The sequence below is a fragment of the Cavia porcellus genome, unplaced genomic scaffold (assembly GCF_034190915.1).
Source record: "Cavia porcellus strain 051 isolate PalLab524CR breed Dunkin Hartley unplaced genomic scaffold, mCavPor4.1 scaffold_11, whole genome shotgun sequence".
NCBI classification, from domain to species: domain Eukaryota; kingdom Metazoa; phylum Chordata; class Mammalia; order Rodentia; family Caviidae; genus Cavia; species Cavia porcellus.
The window spans coordinates 66,964,169-66,980,932 of NW_026947494.1; the positions used below are offsets into that span (position 1 = coordinate 66,964,169).

At 37.8% G+C, this 16,764-nt stretch overlaps 1 protein-coding gene across 3 annotated transcripts in view; it reads left to right on the plus strand.

Annotated features, from left to right (window-relative positions):
* The window catches only part of Jmy (junction mediating and regulatory protein, p53 cofactor), a 90,459-nt gene that overhangs the window by 36,628 nt on the left and 37,067 nt on the right, over positions 1 to 16,764 (plus strand). For all 3 annotated transcript variants that reach the window (XR_010050588.1, XM_063258409.1, XM_063258408.1), the window contains exons 5-6: positions 10,536 to 10,701; positions 11,225 to 11,412. Coding sequence is in view for 2 of the 3 variants with exons in the window: in XM_063258409.1 (XP_063114479.1) it covers positions 10,536 to 10,701; positions 11,225 to 11,412 (354 nt within the window). In the remaining variant the exon portion in view is untranslated. The remainder of the gene's footprint in view (positions 1 to 10,535; positions 10,702 to 11,224; positions 11,413 to 16,764) is intronic.

Sequence of the window (16,764 nt, forward strand, 5' to 3'; positions counted from 1 at the left end):
TTTAAAGTTTTATCTGTAGGTATTTTGTTTTTACTGTAAAAATTTAAACTGTTTTAGCACTTAAAGCCTCACTGCCCAGAGAACTTGAGTAAAAAACCCTAAAGACATTGTTAGAATTGACTATGATGTGTTCATACCATCACCTGTTAAAACTGTTTTAATTCTACTGGGCCAACATAGGGTTAATAAAGACTTGGTTTGCTTGTCAGTCCTTCAGTAAGAAAGTGTATCCATGCAAGGAGACAGAACTTTTAAAAGGTAGTACTACAGTGTTTTGTTTCTATGAGACCTTATTTAAGCTAGAAATAATCTTAAAACTCATTGAAAACAGTGGCTGATCTTTTTGTTCAAAATACACCTACAATTGATGATATTTTAAAATTTTTAACCACTCTTTTCCTCATTTGCTTATTCATCCTTTTAGTATTCTTCATTATGCCCAGTGTAGCACAGAACGTACCATTGGTGCTAGAGTCATGCTTCAGAGAAATGAATTACCGAAGCAGCACAACTCTTTTTGTTCATCTCCTATGTCATTATCTCCAAATTCTGTTTCACTAGTGAAACTGGGAGGGAATAAATTGTTCTTACTGGAAAAGGACTTAAATATATATAGTCATCTGCTAATAGTTTTTACAATATTTTTGGAAATAAAGATGTGCTGTAGCAGAGGGGGTTTTCCTTTTTTAATAGTATGGTACTACCCATGATTTAAATTATAAAGCGATTTTTGTTCTTTAAAAATGTCAATATGAAATGGGCATGGTGAAGTATGCCTGTAATCCCACACTTGGAGGCTGAGGCAGGAGGATCGCCATGAGTTCAAAGCCACCTTGGCTTACAGAGTGAGTACAGGACAGCCTGAACTACATAGTAAGGCCTATCTATCTATCTAAAAGATGATGTACTATAATTTTAGTGTGAAGATTAAAGGTTGTAGGAGACAGGACTTTCAAAGGGAGATCTAGGTGGCATACAGGAAGATGTGACTATAGTAAGATATAGTAAGATTGTTCAGATTCAGCTACTTAAGATACACCTTTTAAATTCAGTATGTCAAAGGCAAAAACTACTTGAATTATTAAACTTTGGACTTATTTTCTATGTTGATACAATTTACTGTAGCATTCATTATCTTCTAAACCATTTTAAAAATGAGATCATCTCTTTCCCCCTCAACACATTATATACAGAGTATTTTTTAAAACGAATGTATTCATTTTCCCATAACAGTTCTTCCTCATTCCTGACACGTCTTTTGTATAAATTAGGGCAATCTTAATTTCTCTTTCCTTTGCTACTTTTCTGTCTTTTGCCATCGTGCTTAACTTAAATACCCTGCTCAGTTCATTCAACACACATTCATTAAATCTTTTTCCTAGGAATTTCAATGAGTGATAGAAATAAAGAAATGATTAACACCCCTCCCACATGCACGTCTGTCTTAAAAAGTATGAATTTTTCTTGAAAGCATAAAAAAGATATAGTCATTGTGTTTATGGGGATTTAGAGTATAGTGGGCAAGACAAGTAAAATGAGAAAAATGTGTTAGATGAGTCATAAAATAGAAAGTAAACCATTGGAGAAGGGCTCAGTTTTGACCAGAGTGTCAGGTGAAGACAGCAAAGAAGCCTTCCAATGAGGCAGGAAGAATGCTGTGTGGAGAAGGAGGATGAAAAACAGGATGAAATGTCAGGCATGGTGGCACATGCCAATAATCTCAGCAGACAGGAGGCTGAGGTGGGAGAATTGTTGCAAGTTCGAGACCAACCTGGGCTACAAAGTGAGTTCAAGGCTAGTCCTAACTGCATAGCAAGACCCTGTCTCAAAAAGACAAAAAACAAAGCCAAAAGTTTGGATCCATTATTATTCTTTAATCATGATATAACAGATTTTGTGTACTGTATCTCTGTACTGTTTCCTTATGGGAGACTCTACTTTTCAAATCTAGCTGTATCACTAATAGAGAAATCCAGTAGATTCTCAGAAATGAGTTTAAATACCAGGAATTTGGCGCTTACTCAGAAATGACAGAGGACTACATTGAAGGTGACATGGAATTCTGAAAAGTTAAACCTACATTTAATAATTTGACCATCTTAAATTCCTTCTTTTGAAACAACCCAGAGTTCAGGTATTCAGAGTAGTTGAATTAGTTAAGCAAGGTCGGTAAAAGTTCAAACCCAAATTACACTGCAGTCGTCTGGAACAGGCTGGAAAGTGTGGCAGGAGATGTGTGCTTTTATTGGTCTGAGTGGAGTGAGCTGCGTCAGGAGTCTGGATTTATGTTATTTTAAAAGAGTGGTTACAACTCAAAAGATTGGGTAAAATAGAATTATTTGAGTTAATAGATTCATTGTAGTTTGTAATCTAAAATCGGGCTTTAAAAACTACATTAGGCTGAGGATGTTGCTCAAGGCTAGCATGCACAAGGCTCTTGGTTCAATTCCCAGTACTGCAAATAACAGAAGTAGTAAAGTAAAAAATACAGGGAGTCCCTGACTCTGAATGCATTCTGTTCCAGAGAATGTTTGTAGTTGGATTGGTTTGTATCTGACAAAGTGATTCTTTTTTTTTTTTTTTTTTTTTTTTTGTCTCAGTAATCTCAGATGAGACAAAGTGATTCTTACACAGTACATGTGTGCAAGTTTGCAACACAGATGTTTGAAAGTCAGAACTTAGTATAAAGTAAAGTAAAACTACTTTGAAATGTTGGCATACTGTCTGTTTTATCCATCTAGAGCAGTGATGGGGAACCTTTTAGAGATTAGCCTGCTACAGCAAGTGTGCCATAGTTTTACTACCACTGATCTAGAGAGTACAGTTCAGTGTCTTCTAGTGAACTAACGGAATTGGGTAACTGTCAACCACAATGTTAACAAAACAACCATGTGTCAAGGAGCAGTCATTCTTCAGTTTGATCTCCCATGCACCATCTCTCTCCCAGGCCATAAGTAATCACTATTGTCTTAGAGATTTGTTATTCTGGACATTTAATACAGAAGGAAGCATACAACATTATAGTCATTTTGATTAGGTTTTGTTTGGTTTGGTACCGGTAATCGAATTCATGACCTTGCGCTTGCCAGACAAGCACTTGTGCTGCTGAGCTAAATATCTAACTGATTAGGTTTTTCTTACCAGTGATATTATTTCCAGATTTCATCCATTTTGTAATACCAGTATTTTATTTAGTTTTATTCCCAAAAGATATTTCACTGTATGCTTATTAGTTCATCAGATGAGAAAATTTGAATTTCTTATACTTTTGGAGCTATTAAAAATAATGATGCTGCCAGATGTGGTGATGCATGCCTGTAATCTTAGCATTTGGCAGGCTGAGTCAGGAGGATCACTACTGGTTTGAGGCCAGCCTAGGCTACATAGTGAGTTCTAAGCTAACCTGAACTATATATTGAGACTCTGTTTCAGCCAAAACAAAACAAAACAATGGTGCCATAAACATTTATTGATTAGTTTTTATACAGATACATGTTTTTGTCTTCATGTGGAGTGTGGAACTATTGAACTTTTTGGGAAGCTGTGAGACTCTTTCCAAAGTGGCTGCTCCATTTTACATTTCCACTGGCTAGAATTTTCACATCTATTTTGAGTATCTTCACCATCTCTCCTTCTCTTCTCCTCTACTGGGAATTGAACCTTTGAACTTGTAATCCTCCTTCCTCAGCTGTCCAAACCCCAGAATTACAGACATACACCACTGTGCCTGGACTTACTCTCTTTGTTTACAGCTGGCCTGGTAGATGTGAAATGGTATGTCACTCATTGTCTTTTGATTTGCTTTGTCTGTTCCTTTTCATATGCTTACTGACCATTTGTATATCTTCTGTCAGAGAAATGTTTCTTTGGATTCTTAGCTCACTAACAACTGGGTTGGTTCGTATGTGTGAGAGTTTTTGTTATGTGTTCTGGATAGAAATTTGTTATCTGGTGTATGATTTGCAAATATTTCTTCATATTAGCTTTAAAATATTAAATACATATTTGTGAAAGTAGTACATCTTACTTCCCCGGACAGCTGCTATGTTCACATTTATTAATACAGAATTATATAAAATAATACTGCTTTATGAAACTTTCTGATTTAGGAGTTGTACCAAGATAACCCTCAGTGAAACTTTGGCTTATCTACTCTTAACTTGAAAATAGTATATAAGGTATATTGTATCCATTTTACCCTTATATTTTCTTATTTGCTGCTATTAAAAGATAAAGTTGAAATTTATCCTGGAAACTTTCCACACTTTGTACTGGGAATCTCTTTGAAGGAGCTCAGCCTCATCTTATGTTCCCCTGGAGGTTTCTACAACAATTTCTCCAAGAGCTTGTTCCTTCATGTTACCAGTTCTGGAGAAGCTTTCTAAGTTTCAGAACTTTTATGCATAAAAATTTCCAGCCTTTATTGTCTGTGAAATAAGAGCACCGGCTTTGTCTGCACCACAGTGAGTAGCTTTGTTCTTGTGACCTGGCTGACCGAGAGTCACTTTGGCAGTGCAGGGTTCCTTATAGAGCTGCGCAGTTGATGGAACAGGAGCCTAAAGCATAAAGGAAGTAAAAAGTACTGTGCTGGGCCCTGACTGTTAGAAACCATGCTCTTTATAGACATTTTTTCTGGGTCCTGTCCCTTACTATAATAGTCTGGAAAGTTGTGGGCTGTGTTTAATTCTTAATTTAATTTTTAAAGCTGCTAGTTAGCTATTGCTAGGTTTATGCTTCCTATGTATATGATATAGATATTGTGCTATGTGTATGTGTGATGATGTGCTGAGCCAGTTAATTAGCATCAATTTAAGGTGCCCACATTACTCCATGAGAAACAGGACAAATGTGGATATTAAACTCATCCCAAACAAATGCTTTACCAGCAGAGGCTTTTTCTTTTTTATTAATACAATGCTATCTGGTGATTTAAATTACAGGGTGATTTTTGTTCTTTAAAAATGTCAATATAAGGAACCAGGAGTGGTGGTGTACTCCTGTAATCCCAGCACTCTGGAGGCTGAGACAAGAGAATCATTGCAAGTTCAAGACCAGCCTGGACTGTAAAGTGATCCTAAGGCCAGCCTGAACTGTAATTTGCCTGTGTCAAAAAGATAAAAGTCAGTATGAGGTCTAGGAATTTAGCTCAGTGGCATAGCACTTACCTGACATGCTTGAGGTCTTAAGTTTGATCCTAGTATCCAAAAAAAGTCAGTATGAGCTTGATATAGTGGCGTACACCTCTAATCCCAGCTCTGGGGCGGCTGAGGCAAGGGGATCATTGTGCATTTGAGGCCAGCCTGACTTATATACATAGAAAGCTCTGTCTCTAAGTTAATTAATAAATAAAATAAAATAAAAATAAAAGCAAAAAAAAAAAAAAAAACCTCCCAGAACCACACAGCATGGCTAGGCATGGTAGCACGTGCCTGTAATGCCAGCACTTAGGAAGCAGAGGCAAGAAGATCACTATGAGTGGTCTACATAGTGAGCCACGGGCAGCCTAGACTACAAAGTGAGATCCTGTCTTAAAAAATAAATAAAACTGTTAGAATGATTTGTTTCCTTTGGCACTTTTTTTTTATTAGTACGCGTTTATAACACGTAATAGAGATGCTGATTTGGGGAAAGTGGTGCAAGCACGTAACCTGTATTGATACAAAACTGTTGCTTTCCCTTCTCTACCCCAGTTTTTCTTCCTAATCTCTTAAGAGATCTCCTTTATGTTATTCATTTATTTATATTTTAGGTTTCTCATATAAGAGAAACTATGTGATATTTTAGTTTTTGCATCTGGCTTATGTAGCTTAACATAATGGCCTCGAAATCCATCTAGTTTCTTGGAAATAACATGATTTCATTCTTACATTTTCTTTATTCACTCATCTGTTGACAGGCAGCTTGGCTTGTTCCAGAACTTAGCTATTATGAGTTGTGCTGCTATAAGTGCTGCTACAACACAAATATAGTACGATGTCTTTGATTCTTTTAGAATATACCTAAGAGAGATACAGCTGGGTATTTCTTTTTTGAGGAATGTGCATATTAATTTCCATAATATTTGCACTAGTTTGCATTCCTGCCAATAATGTAGGAGGATCAACTCCCTGCTACCACCCCTGCAACCTACACAGTGAGACCCTGCCCCCCCCCCCAAAAAAAGAATTAAGCATTTATTGTAGATTGGGACTTAGGATCTAGACAGTACTGTCCATCAGGTTATCCTGCAGTGAGTGAATTATCCTGTTACACTCTCCAGCTGGTAGTTTCTAGCCACATGTGGCTGATGAGCTCTTGATGGGAGGCTTATATAACAGGCAAATAGCATTTTAAATTTATGTGTTCATGTGGCTACTGGCTGCCATATCAAACAGGACAGCCATGTAATCCTGCAAGTAAATTCCTTATATAACCTTGAGTGAGTTACTCAACCTCTAAGAAAAATGTAAAATGTAAATAATATATACCTTTTTCAGGCCTTGTGTTTTTGTAAGTTGTTGTATATTAGAAAGTGCTTAGCATAGTGTCTGACATAAGAGTATATTACTTTAAATCTGATGAGTGCTTTGTAAATGTCATTTTCTGTTTACATTTTGGTAGCAGCTATCAAAAAAAAAAAAATATCTGTAGGCCATGTTCTAAAATTGCACTCTTTTATGTGTATCATTTCATTTAATTCCCAAACACGGCCTTCTATGCTATAGAGCCATTATCTAAAATCACAGAGACCACATTTTCCGAAATTTTAGAAGAGTAGTGTTAGCCATAACTCCGGACAAGTATTATTCCAGCAACAAGACATATTAAATGCAATAAATAGGGACTTTAAATAGTGGTCATTTCATACTGTTTTTCTAGAAAGATGTCATGAGATTAGGCTTGACAAAGATACTACAAAAATTTTCAGTTTTCTAAGATTGCTGCAATGTGGCATCCCAGATAATTCTGTCAGTTTTGCATCATCCTTGTTTGTGCAACTGTTATTGGCAGACCCTATATTAGAATGGAGGCTTGTTTGGTACTGAGTTTCATGTTCTTTCTGTCTTTCCCACATAAAAGGGCTAGTCTGGATAAAGAGTTGTTTCCCCTTAATAAAAAACATTAACCCTCTACACTGCAGGGTTTTGATGTCTACTCACTTGAGCCCTTGTTTCATTTATTGTTCACTTTCACTTTTCTATAGCTCCAACAGTGGGAGGTGCTTACTATTTGTTGACTGAATCATGTGTTATCTTATAGTGACTTTTCTTTTTCACAGTGTCTCCCAGGTCAGGAATTTCTAGCATGGTAGGGAGAATAGTAGAGCAGTGGCATCATTTTTTTGTATAAATTGCCTTCTGCCTGTTTTTGGGATATAGTAAAGACAGTCAACGTGAAAGCTGTAACCGAGTCTTATTACCATATACATGATGAGAATGACTGTGGAATAATCAGCGCTATGTGTTGTGCCTGTGTGAATGTGGGACCATGAATTGTTTCTTCACTTCCTGGCCAGAATCACCATGAAAACACTTCGTTTGTTTGTTTGTTTTTTTCCCCATACTTTCTGGAATAGTACTAATTTTGCACAGTTAGAAGCACTGACACAGCATGCCTAGCTCAGGCTATTCCTTACCCTGGGCACTTTGGGAAGGAACAGTTTGCTTTTTGGTCTTAATATGTAAAATGTGTTTGTTTAGGAGGGTGAAAGCTGACCTCATAACATTTTAAGGGTAGCATGTTTTCATTTGAGTACTTGACCTACTTCCTGGGCTTCCTTCTTGGGTAGGGAAGCTCTGCCTTCAAGAGTAGCAAAGGTGATGGCACCTGCCTGCTGTGTGCTTGCTGTTCATTCTCTTTCCACTCTGCATTCCCTTTCCTTTAGTTCTATGCCTGACAACCGGGGATAGGGGAAATGAGCCTGGATATTGCAGGTGTTCTGAAGAGACTTGGATGATTTGGCTTCCATCGGAAGTACAGATAGACCTCAGAGCACCATTTTGCCCTCCCAGATTTCTCTGATTCATGCTGTGTTCCTTTCTTCTTCACTTACCTCATAAGAGTATGTGTACTCCAACCTACAACCTTTAAGCTTTTTCCAGGGCCGAGCACTATTATATTGCTTTTCTCTCATTGTATTATGCCTATCTGCCTCATCTGCTCTAAGGGGTTTTGTCCTTAGAGGCCATTCTTTGGAAAATCTATTTTGAACTTTTGCTCAAGATAGAACTTAACCAGAAAATTTGCATGTGGTCACTGCTTATAAGAGAAGTACTGAACCTACTTTCCTTCTAAGTTTAGCGTCTGATTTGGCTATATACTGACAGTAGCATGCCTGTTAAGTGTTAAGATACATTGGTTGGTCAGAGTCCTGCAGTGGAGGCAGTTGATTGTGTAAATAGTTGTTGACAAGGGCTTTCAGGCTTTTGCCTTAGCCAGAGGATAGAACAGGAAAGCATGTTAGGGGAAGACTTCGCTCAGCATTGGAAATGTGACAAATAAGAGATCCTGTGTGAGGAAAATGGAACTGACATCCTGGAACTGAGATTGTCATAGGAAACTGCTTTTAGATGAAAATCTTTATAGTTTTTCAATAACATTCTATTTAACTTAGAGAACAAAGCCTTCTAATCTTGGGTATCTGATCTGTTTGTTTTCTATGCTACTAGACTGTGGTGGGCAAACGGGAAGACACCTCTTGGGGCTGTAATCTCCAGAGCTGATTGGAGCATGAAAAGGGATAAGTAACAACTGTGTTTCTCAAGCAGAAATGACCCCCTTGTTCCCCTTGTATTACTTAGGACAAAAACAGTAGAGGATTCATATTGCCAGCACTGCCTTTTCTATCCAGTCATTGAACCCATTTTGGGTTTATTATTCATTGCTTGTCACTTATAAAATATTTCCAGATGAAGCAGAATCGTTCACTCTTACAGCTTATATCATGCATTATTTTTTATAAAACATAAGTAACAGATTTAACCATATTTAATTTTTATTTTTAAGTAACAACTCTTGCACATTTAGACCAGAGTCTAGACTGCTTTTCACTCAAGAATTCTTGGTAAAGGGATTTGAAATTATGTATTAAGAAAAAAATAGCCAGGTAGGCCTAGTGGTGCACACCTGTAATTCCAGTACACAGGAGGCTAAAGCTGAAGGATTGCAAGTTTAAGGCCAGCCTGGGCTATGTAGCAAGACCCTGTCTAAATAAGTAGGAAAGAGGAAAAAATGTCTAGTTATTAGGTAACTCTGTTCAGATAGGTATATTATAAAGCTCTGTGGTGGCATATACCTGTAATCCCAGCACTCTGGGAACTGAGGCAGGAGGAGGTCAAGTTTGCTATCCTGGGAAACTTAGCAAAAATCCATCTCAAAGGGAAAATACAAAATAAAAAAAGACCCGTACTAGTCATGTACCTCCCTCCCTGGTGTTGGGGGCCCCAGGCAGAGCCTTGCACAGCTTATAACCTTTCTCCAATTTTCCTTTCTTTTCCTTTGTCTCCGCCTTCATTAGTGACTCAAGGTGGAGCCACTTGAGGCCAGGATCTCTTCACCATTGCTCTCGGGACTAGGGTGTGCCACTGTCACTACCAGAGGCCTCCTTGGTTTTCCAAGAATGAGCCTAAAGGATGCTGCTGCCTTCTAAGGAAATTCGGTTTATTTCACATCTCCCAGTCTTAAAGAGCCTTCCTTTCAGCTGTTGCTTGCAGCTACCTTCTGTAAGGGCCCAAATAGGAATTCTTGGAAATAGTAGTGTTAGGAACTAATCTAAGAAGCACAAATTTCCCTCTTTAGGGCAAAAGCTTTGTGAAAGACTACATACTACCTTGCTAGCATGCTCAGAAATTTCTGAAGCCTGCTAGAGTTGATGTAGGGCCCTGGCTGCACATAAATTAAGATAATAGTGGTCATCATCCAGAGATTCCCATCTAAAGCATTTATGTACTTCATGTGCTCCACCACATACATACTCTTAACTTCTCTATTCAGCAGATTGCAGAAGGCAGACTGTGACCATGGGACAAAATTGATTAAAATATGCCTCAGTCTCTTCCATGTATCTTACATGAAAATGGCAACCACATATTTTAGCACCCACTTTTGAGATTGAAAAGGACATTATTGACATTTATGTCAGGACAATAAAAATATATTGTCACCTTAAATATGAATGAGTTATGATACCAATAGTTAAGGCCATATAGTTTACTATATTTGTGTTCTTTGAAAATCATATGATATAACTTATTGGTAGCTTTATATTTTTTAAAAGTTTGGATTTCTTTCTTTTTCTAAGATGGAGGTCTTGCTATTAATTGCTATGCTGCTTAGTCTGACTTCAAACTTCTGGGCTTAAGTGATCCTCTCGCCTTATCCGTCTGAGTAGCTGGGACTACAGGTATACCTGGTTCAGAAATCTGAATCTCCTGCTGACGAGTCTTTCTTAGAGCTTTTGCTTGATAGACTTACTATATCTGATTAGTGTTAGTTCTGAAGCAGTTCTTCATTTATTCTTGTCTCAACCAACTAGAAATTTTTTGTTTTCAATACAGATGCAGAGTTTGCAAGGTGGCACAGAAGCCATAGCTCGACTGGATCAGTTAGAAGCTGATTATTATGATCTGCAGCTTCAGTTATATGAAGTCCAGTTTGAAATCTTGAAGTGTGAAGAGTTACTGTTGACAGCACAGCTGGAAAGCATCAAAAGACTTATCTCAGGTAGGGCGTGTACATAACCACACAGGCCCACAGGAGACTGAAAACATGGCAAAAACAAATATAGACTCCATCTGTGTTTCTTTTAAGGTTTAAAAAGTCTAAGCCTAAAAGAAATGATTTAAAGGATTTGACTCAGCAGTATAAGCGCCTACCTGACAGGTTGCGAGGCCATGAGTTCAGTCCCTGGTACAAAAAAATAAAGGACCTCTGAAATCAAGCAAGTGGTTTAATGTACTCAGAGGTACACTTATACTTACTTTTAAAAGGATACTTTGGCTGGTAGTAGAATGGGAGGGAAGTGAGGTCTTAAATCTGCTGTGCACTTACTGAGTGCCAGACGTGGCTGTACAGAACCTGCACACAGCCTGTAAGATCTCTGCCCTTTTAGTCAACATTTTACAGAGGAGCTCCAGAGAGGCTGGCTTTGCCCGAGGCACTAAGCTAGTCAGTGCCTTTGCACCCATTCTGTCTGACTCCACAGCCCATGCTCTAACTGCTACCATATGTTGCTGTCCTATAACAGAAAAGAGAAATGAGGTGGTATATTATGACACTTACGAGACCATGGAGGCCATGCTGGAAAAGGAGGGGATGGCAGCGTCCATGCACATGCAAAGGGAGGAGCTGCTGAAACTGCAGCAGAAGGCACGCCAACTGGAGGCCAGGCGTGGCCGCGTCTCAGCTAAGAAAGCCTACCTCAGAAACAAAAAGGTATCCGGGGCTTATGCGTATTCATTATCTAATTCTTGACTCCAGTCTAATAAACTATAATGTGTTGTCACTAACTCTTGCATATTCTTAAAAGTAAATCATTGCTACGCCTTAATGTATAGTTTTTTACTTAAAAATTGCTGTTTCTCTGATGATTGGCCTCTTCCCTTCATTCAAACCACCAGCAATGATATGCTGTCACCTCCAGCAGTCCTGAGGCAAACTCTGCTGAGGCCTGACTACAGGAGCCCATGTAATGCAGTTACTGGCTCCTTTCGGTTCAAAGCGGCTAATGACGAGTGTTCTGTGAACCTTGGTTTTGATGTCACTTTTCAGGAAAGCAATAGATTATTACTTGTTTGTTTTTGATATTGGAAATCAAACTTGGGACCTTGCACTTGCCAAGCTGGCACTTGTGCAGCCATAACTGAATTATATCCCCAGCCTTACTTGTTTGTTTTTTAACTTTAACACATTTCAGAATTCTTAGGGGCTAGTGGTTTAGCTCAGTGGCATAAGCGCAGGCCTGGCAAATGCAAAGTCATGAGTTTGATCCCCAGTACCCCCTCCAAAAATTCTTGTTCATTCTTGATATTTGGAGTAATTCCCTTTGCAGAAATGTGATTATTCCTATACTATAGAAAGTGTTCTGCTTACTTAGTAGTATGATTTGGTGGTTTATGGTGGAAAGAGAAGCTATTTTCTTCTACTAGCTCTCAGGCTTCTGATTAGGCATTTGTGTGGATGACAGTGCCGCTGATCCAAATGGAAAACATGTAGCGCTTTGAGGTGATGCCAACTTTTGTATCTGCAAGGTCTTGTGGCATCCAGATGGAGATAACTGTAACCCTGCCTCATGGTCGATTCCCACAGCCAGGTACTAAGTTGGTGATTCTTAAAAAAAGAGCAAGGATAAGGTAAAACAGCACAGGAGAAAACATAGTTCAAGGAAAAAACTTTATTACACTTAATATTTTTATAGTTGAGAAAGCAAAGCTCAGCAAACACTCTTAGCTGGGGAATAAGAAGACATTGTATAGGTATGGCATGTGAAATGTTGAACAAGGCCTGATACATTTGTGAGGACAAGAGGCCTTTGGGAAAGAAGCTTGGGGAACATCTGAAAAGCACATGCAGGGAGAAGATACAATTCAAACAAAGAAATTCAAGTTCAGAAAAGCAGGAGACTGAGGTCACAGAAATAAAGCAGATTCCACAAAGCAGGGTAGTCGACCATGTCAGATCCTCAAAGGAGACAAGATGGGGTGCAATGTTCTGTGTCATTTGGTCACAGTGGTCCTGCAAGGATTGTAGCAGAGGGAGCTGGCTGACAACAGGGACAAGATGACCAGGAGAGACAGACAAGAGTCTAAATCAGACTGAACTGACCCCTGTTCTCATCCTTCTTTGCAGTGTATAAGCACATTATTAATTGAATTAATATTCTTCTTTCTGCTTCTTACATTAATGTAAGTCTGAGATGGAAGAACTGATACCTATTGGGTTGCCCCCTGCCCCTCAAGCCTACCAACCAAGGTGCTAGGAACACAGAGAGAGTGAGTGACATAAGACTAAAAAGAAGAGAAACCTGAAATACTAAGTTCTAAAAAAGAAAGAGCAAACATAGGGTGAAAAATTTAAATTGCCTTGTTGCATCACACTGCCTTGTATGTCCTTGTCTTTGCATCACTGTACTTGGGAGCATTGGCTTCTGGATAGCTGTGTAATACATTAGCACCCACTGTAGGATCTGCATACTCCAGGGTATAGTTCTGCCTAGGAACAACCTATGACCTGGCTCCTGGAAGTGCCCTGAGATCTCGAAGTCAGTGTGTTTTGTTTTTTGTTTTTGAGATAATGTCTTGCTATGTAATTCAGGCTAGTCTTGAGCTCACTGTGTAGCTCAGGCTGGCCTGGAACTCATGGTGATCTTTCTGTCTTAGCCTCCTGAGTGCTAGGATTACAGGCATGTACCAGAAATTAATGTTTTGTGACAAAGTATTTCAAGAACAGTAATGGAAATTGCTTTATGCTTCTTTATGCTGCTTTAATCTTTATGCTTCTAGTAGCCAGATGAATGATCCCTTGCCTGAAATCTAAAAAGCTTGAAAACCAGTGATTATTTATTTCATTTGGTAGCAAAAACATGAAATTATTAATTTAGTATCTATCACTTGGCATATTTGTACATCTCACTGCAAAAAATATTACTAGATTCTGCTTCAGCTCTTGCCCAAGTTATTAGGTAATCTATGGTATGTGCAATATACCACTATTCTTTTTTTTGGTACTAGGGATGGACCTCATGATTTTGTGCTTGCCAAGCAGATACTTATGCCACTGAGCTAAATTCCTAGCCCCACTATTCTAAAATACAGAAAGAATATGACTTTCAGTACACTTCTGTTATCTGTCTTGGATAATGTATTACAGACTAGAATCTTTATTTTCTAACCTAGGAAACCAGGGCTTCTAGTAATTAAACCACTCAATGGATAAGCAGCTGGAATGGGACAGAAGTGTAGTTTATCACGATAGTGTGCTGTGTAAGTGTATCATTATATAATGCTGTCTTTGTTTTCCCAACCACTTGGACCAGATCTTGTTGGCAAGTAAGAGTACATCAGCATGTGTGAATAAAATTATTCAAATACAGTTTACAGTCATCACCCTTAGTCTGAAACAGGAGAATTGTAAATTAAGAGACTAGCTTGTGCCGTGCATAGTGATTTCAAGGTCAGCCTGAATTACCTAGCATGTCACTATCTTAAAAAAAAAAAAAAAAAAAAAAAAAAAAAAAAAAAAAAAAAAAAAAACATGTTTACTGACTTTCAAGGACCTTATGAGTTTTTGTGATTAAAAGAGTGATTTGGTATAACACTGAATGTTAGAAAATACAAGATGAGATTGAAAATGGTGACTGTGTAAATGTTTTAAAAAATCATTCCAGAAAAAGACACATTGCCACTGATCCCCCACCCATACTCCCCATTGTGTCTGTCACTCTTGACATCCCACCATCTTGCCACTTGATGACGTGGTTCTGGAAGCCCCCCCCCCCTTTTTTTAAATTTTATTTACAAGGAAAAAGAGAAAAAACAAAGCAGTGTAAGGGTACAAGTAATACAGAACTACCAAAAAAAAAAAAAAAAAAACAGTAAGAAATCACCAGTTAATAGATTACACATGATCATCTTAGAGATAGTTGCTCAAGTCACAGTATCAAATCATACAAAGTGGACATTCAACAGTAAGACTGCAAACAGTTGTGTTCAGTGATCCAACCAAAAACATTAATATGGTCATCTATTTAACACCCCAAACACACTTGTAGTTGTATCCTTTAGAGCACTTTTTTTCTCTCTTTTTTACAACAAAATTTACACATTTTGGGTTTTATTACTCCTTAGTTGTTAATTACGTTTTTTTTGGAAGAGAATAAAGTCAAATATGGCAAAACAAAGCTGTCAGTCAAAACCAAGGATAGACATAGCACACGATGTAAAAACAGTACAAGGTTATCAACAATGCTTACTATAATGCCTCTTGCTTCCTTAAAAAGAATTGTCTATCTCATTAAGTATTATAAAGTTGAACAAAACAGTAGAGAACAAGACCAATAAAATCTAAACCTTGTAAACATTACAGGACTTCCAAAGAAGATAATAGTCAAACCGGAATGGGCATCATAGTGAATCTTATTGCCTTCAAAGTAGTTGCCTATACCCTCAAACTTGATACTATCATACAGAACGGAACAGAGTCTAATCAGTCAAAACAAGATAGTGGGAGTATTACAGGACTTCAAATCAAGTTAATAGGAAATCAAAAAAGTTACTATAATATGTCCTGCTAATTTATTTTATTTTTCCGCTTAATTAAAAAAAATCATGAAAAATAGCTAAATAATTTTTTTTAATGAATAAGGGAGAGATTGAGATAAAAGAGGACATAACAACATAACAATACAGGTCAAAGCATGACTGTTTCAGCAACCTAGTGCTTCACCACCAAATAACCCGATTTAATAGTAGTAACCATAGTGTTTTTTTCCAGGAAATATTTGAATATAACTTCATGTACTGTAGCTTCAAATACATCCATATCAAGCAGCCCAGAATAAAGCCACTTCAGTTAATAAGTGAAAATTTATAAGGCTTCAGGGCCACATAATGGGGAATCATGATTACCACATACTTTTATATATTTGAATCATTACTTACATTAGGGAAACTATTCGGTATTCACACATGCGAGATTGATTTATTTCACCTATGAGTATGGTCTCAAGCTGCACCCATTTATTGATAAATATCTCAATGCGATCCTTCTTTATAGCTGATCCTTCTATACTCCATTGTATAGAAATGGAGATCCTTCTCTGTAATGTGATCCTTCTATACTCCATTGTATAGAAATACCACAACTTTTTTATCCATTCCTCAGTTGATGGACACTTTGGTTGTTTCCAAGGTCTGGCAATTACAAATTGTGCTGCTATAAACCTAGGTGCACATATCACTGTGGTATGATGCTTTCAGTTTTTCTGGGAATATGCCTAGAAATGTAATAGCGGTAACAAATGGGACTCCCAATCTCAGCTTTTTGAGAAATCTCCTGACTGACCTCCACAAAGCTTGTACCAGTCTACACTCCCACCAACAGTGTAGGAGAGTTCCTTTTTCCCCACAGCCTCTCCAGCATTTGTTGTTGTTGGTTTTCTTATTCCTGGCCATTCTTTCAGAAGTGAGATGGAATCTCAGTGTGGTTTTAATTTGCATTTCTCTAATGACCAATGATGATGAACATTTTTTCATATATTTATTTCCCATTTGTTTTTCTTCATCTGAGAAGTGCATATTAATCTCAGTTGCCCATTTTTGGATTGGATCTTTGAATTTTGGCGGTCTGAGTTTTTTTAATTCTTTCTATGTTTTAGACAAAAGTCCCTTGTCTGAGGGGGAGTTCACTAAGATCTTTTCCCAGTTTGTGGTTTTTCTTTTCACTATGCTGGAGATTTCTTTTGACATGCAGAAACTTTTTAATAAGATGTGATCCCAGCTATTGATTCTGGGAAATATTTACCGTGTAGTTTCAGTCCTGTTCATGAATTCTCTACCTACCCCTATGTCTTCAAGGTTTCTACCCAATTTGTCTTCCAATAGATGTAATGTTTCTGTTTTAATATTCAGATCTTTGATCCATTTAGATTTTAATTTAGTACATGGTGATAGGCATGGGTCTAGCTTTAGTTTTTGGCAAATGGAGAGCCAGTTTTTCCAGCACCATTTATTAAAGAGACTGTCGTTCTTCCAGTGAACCTGCTTGGCTCCTTTATCAAAGATAAGGTGG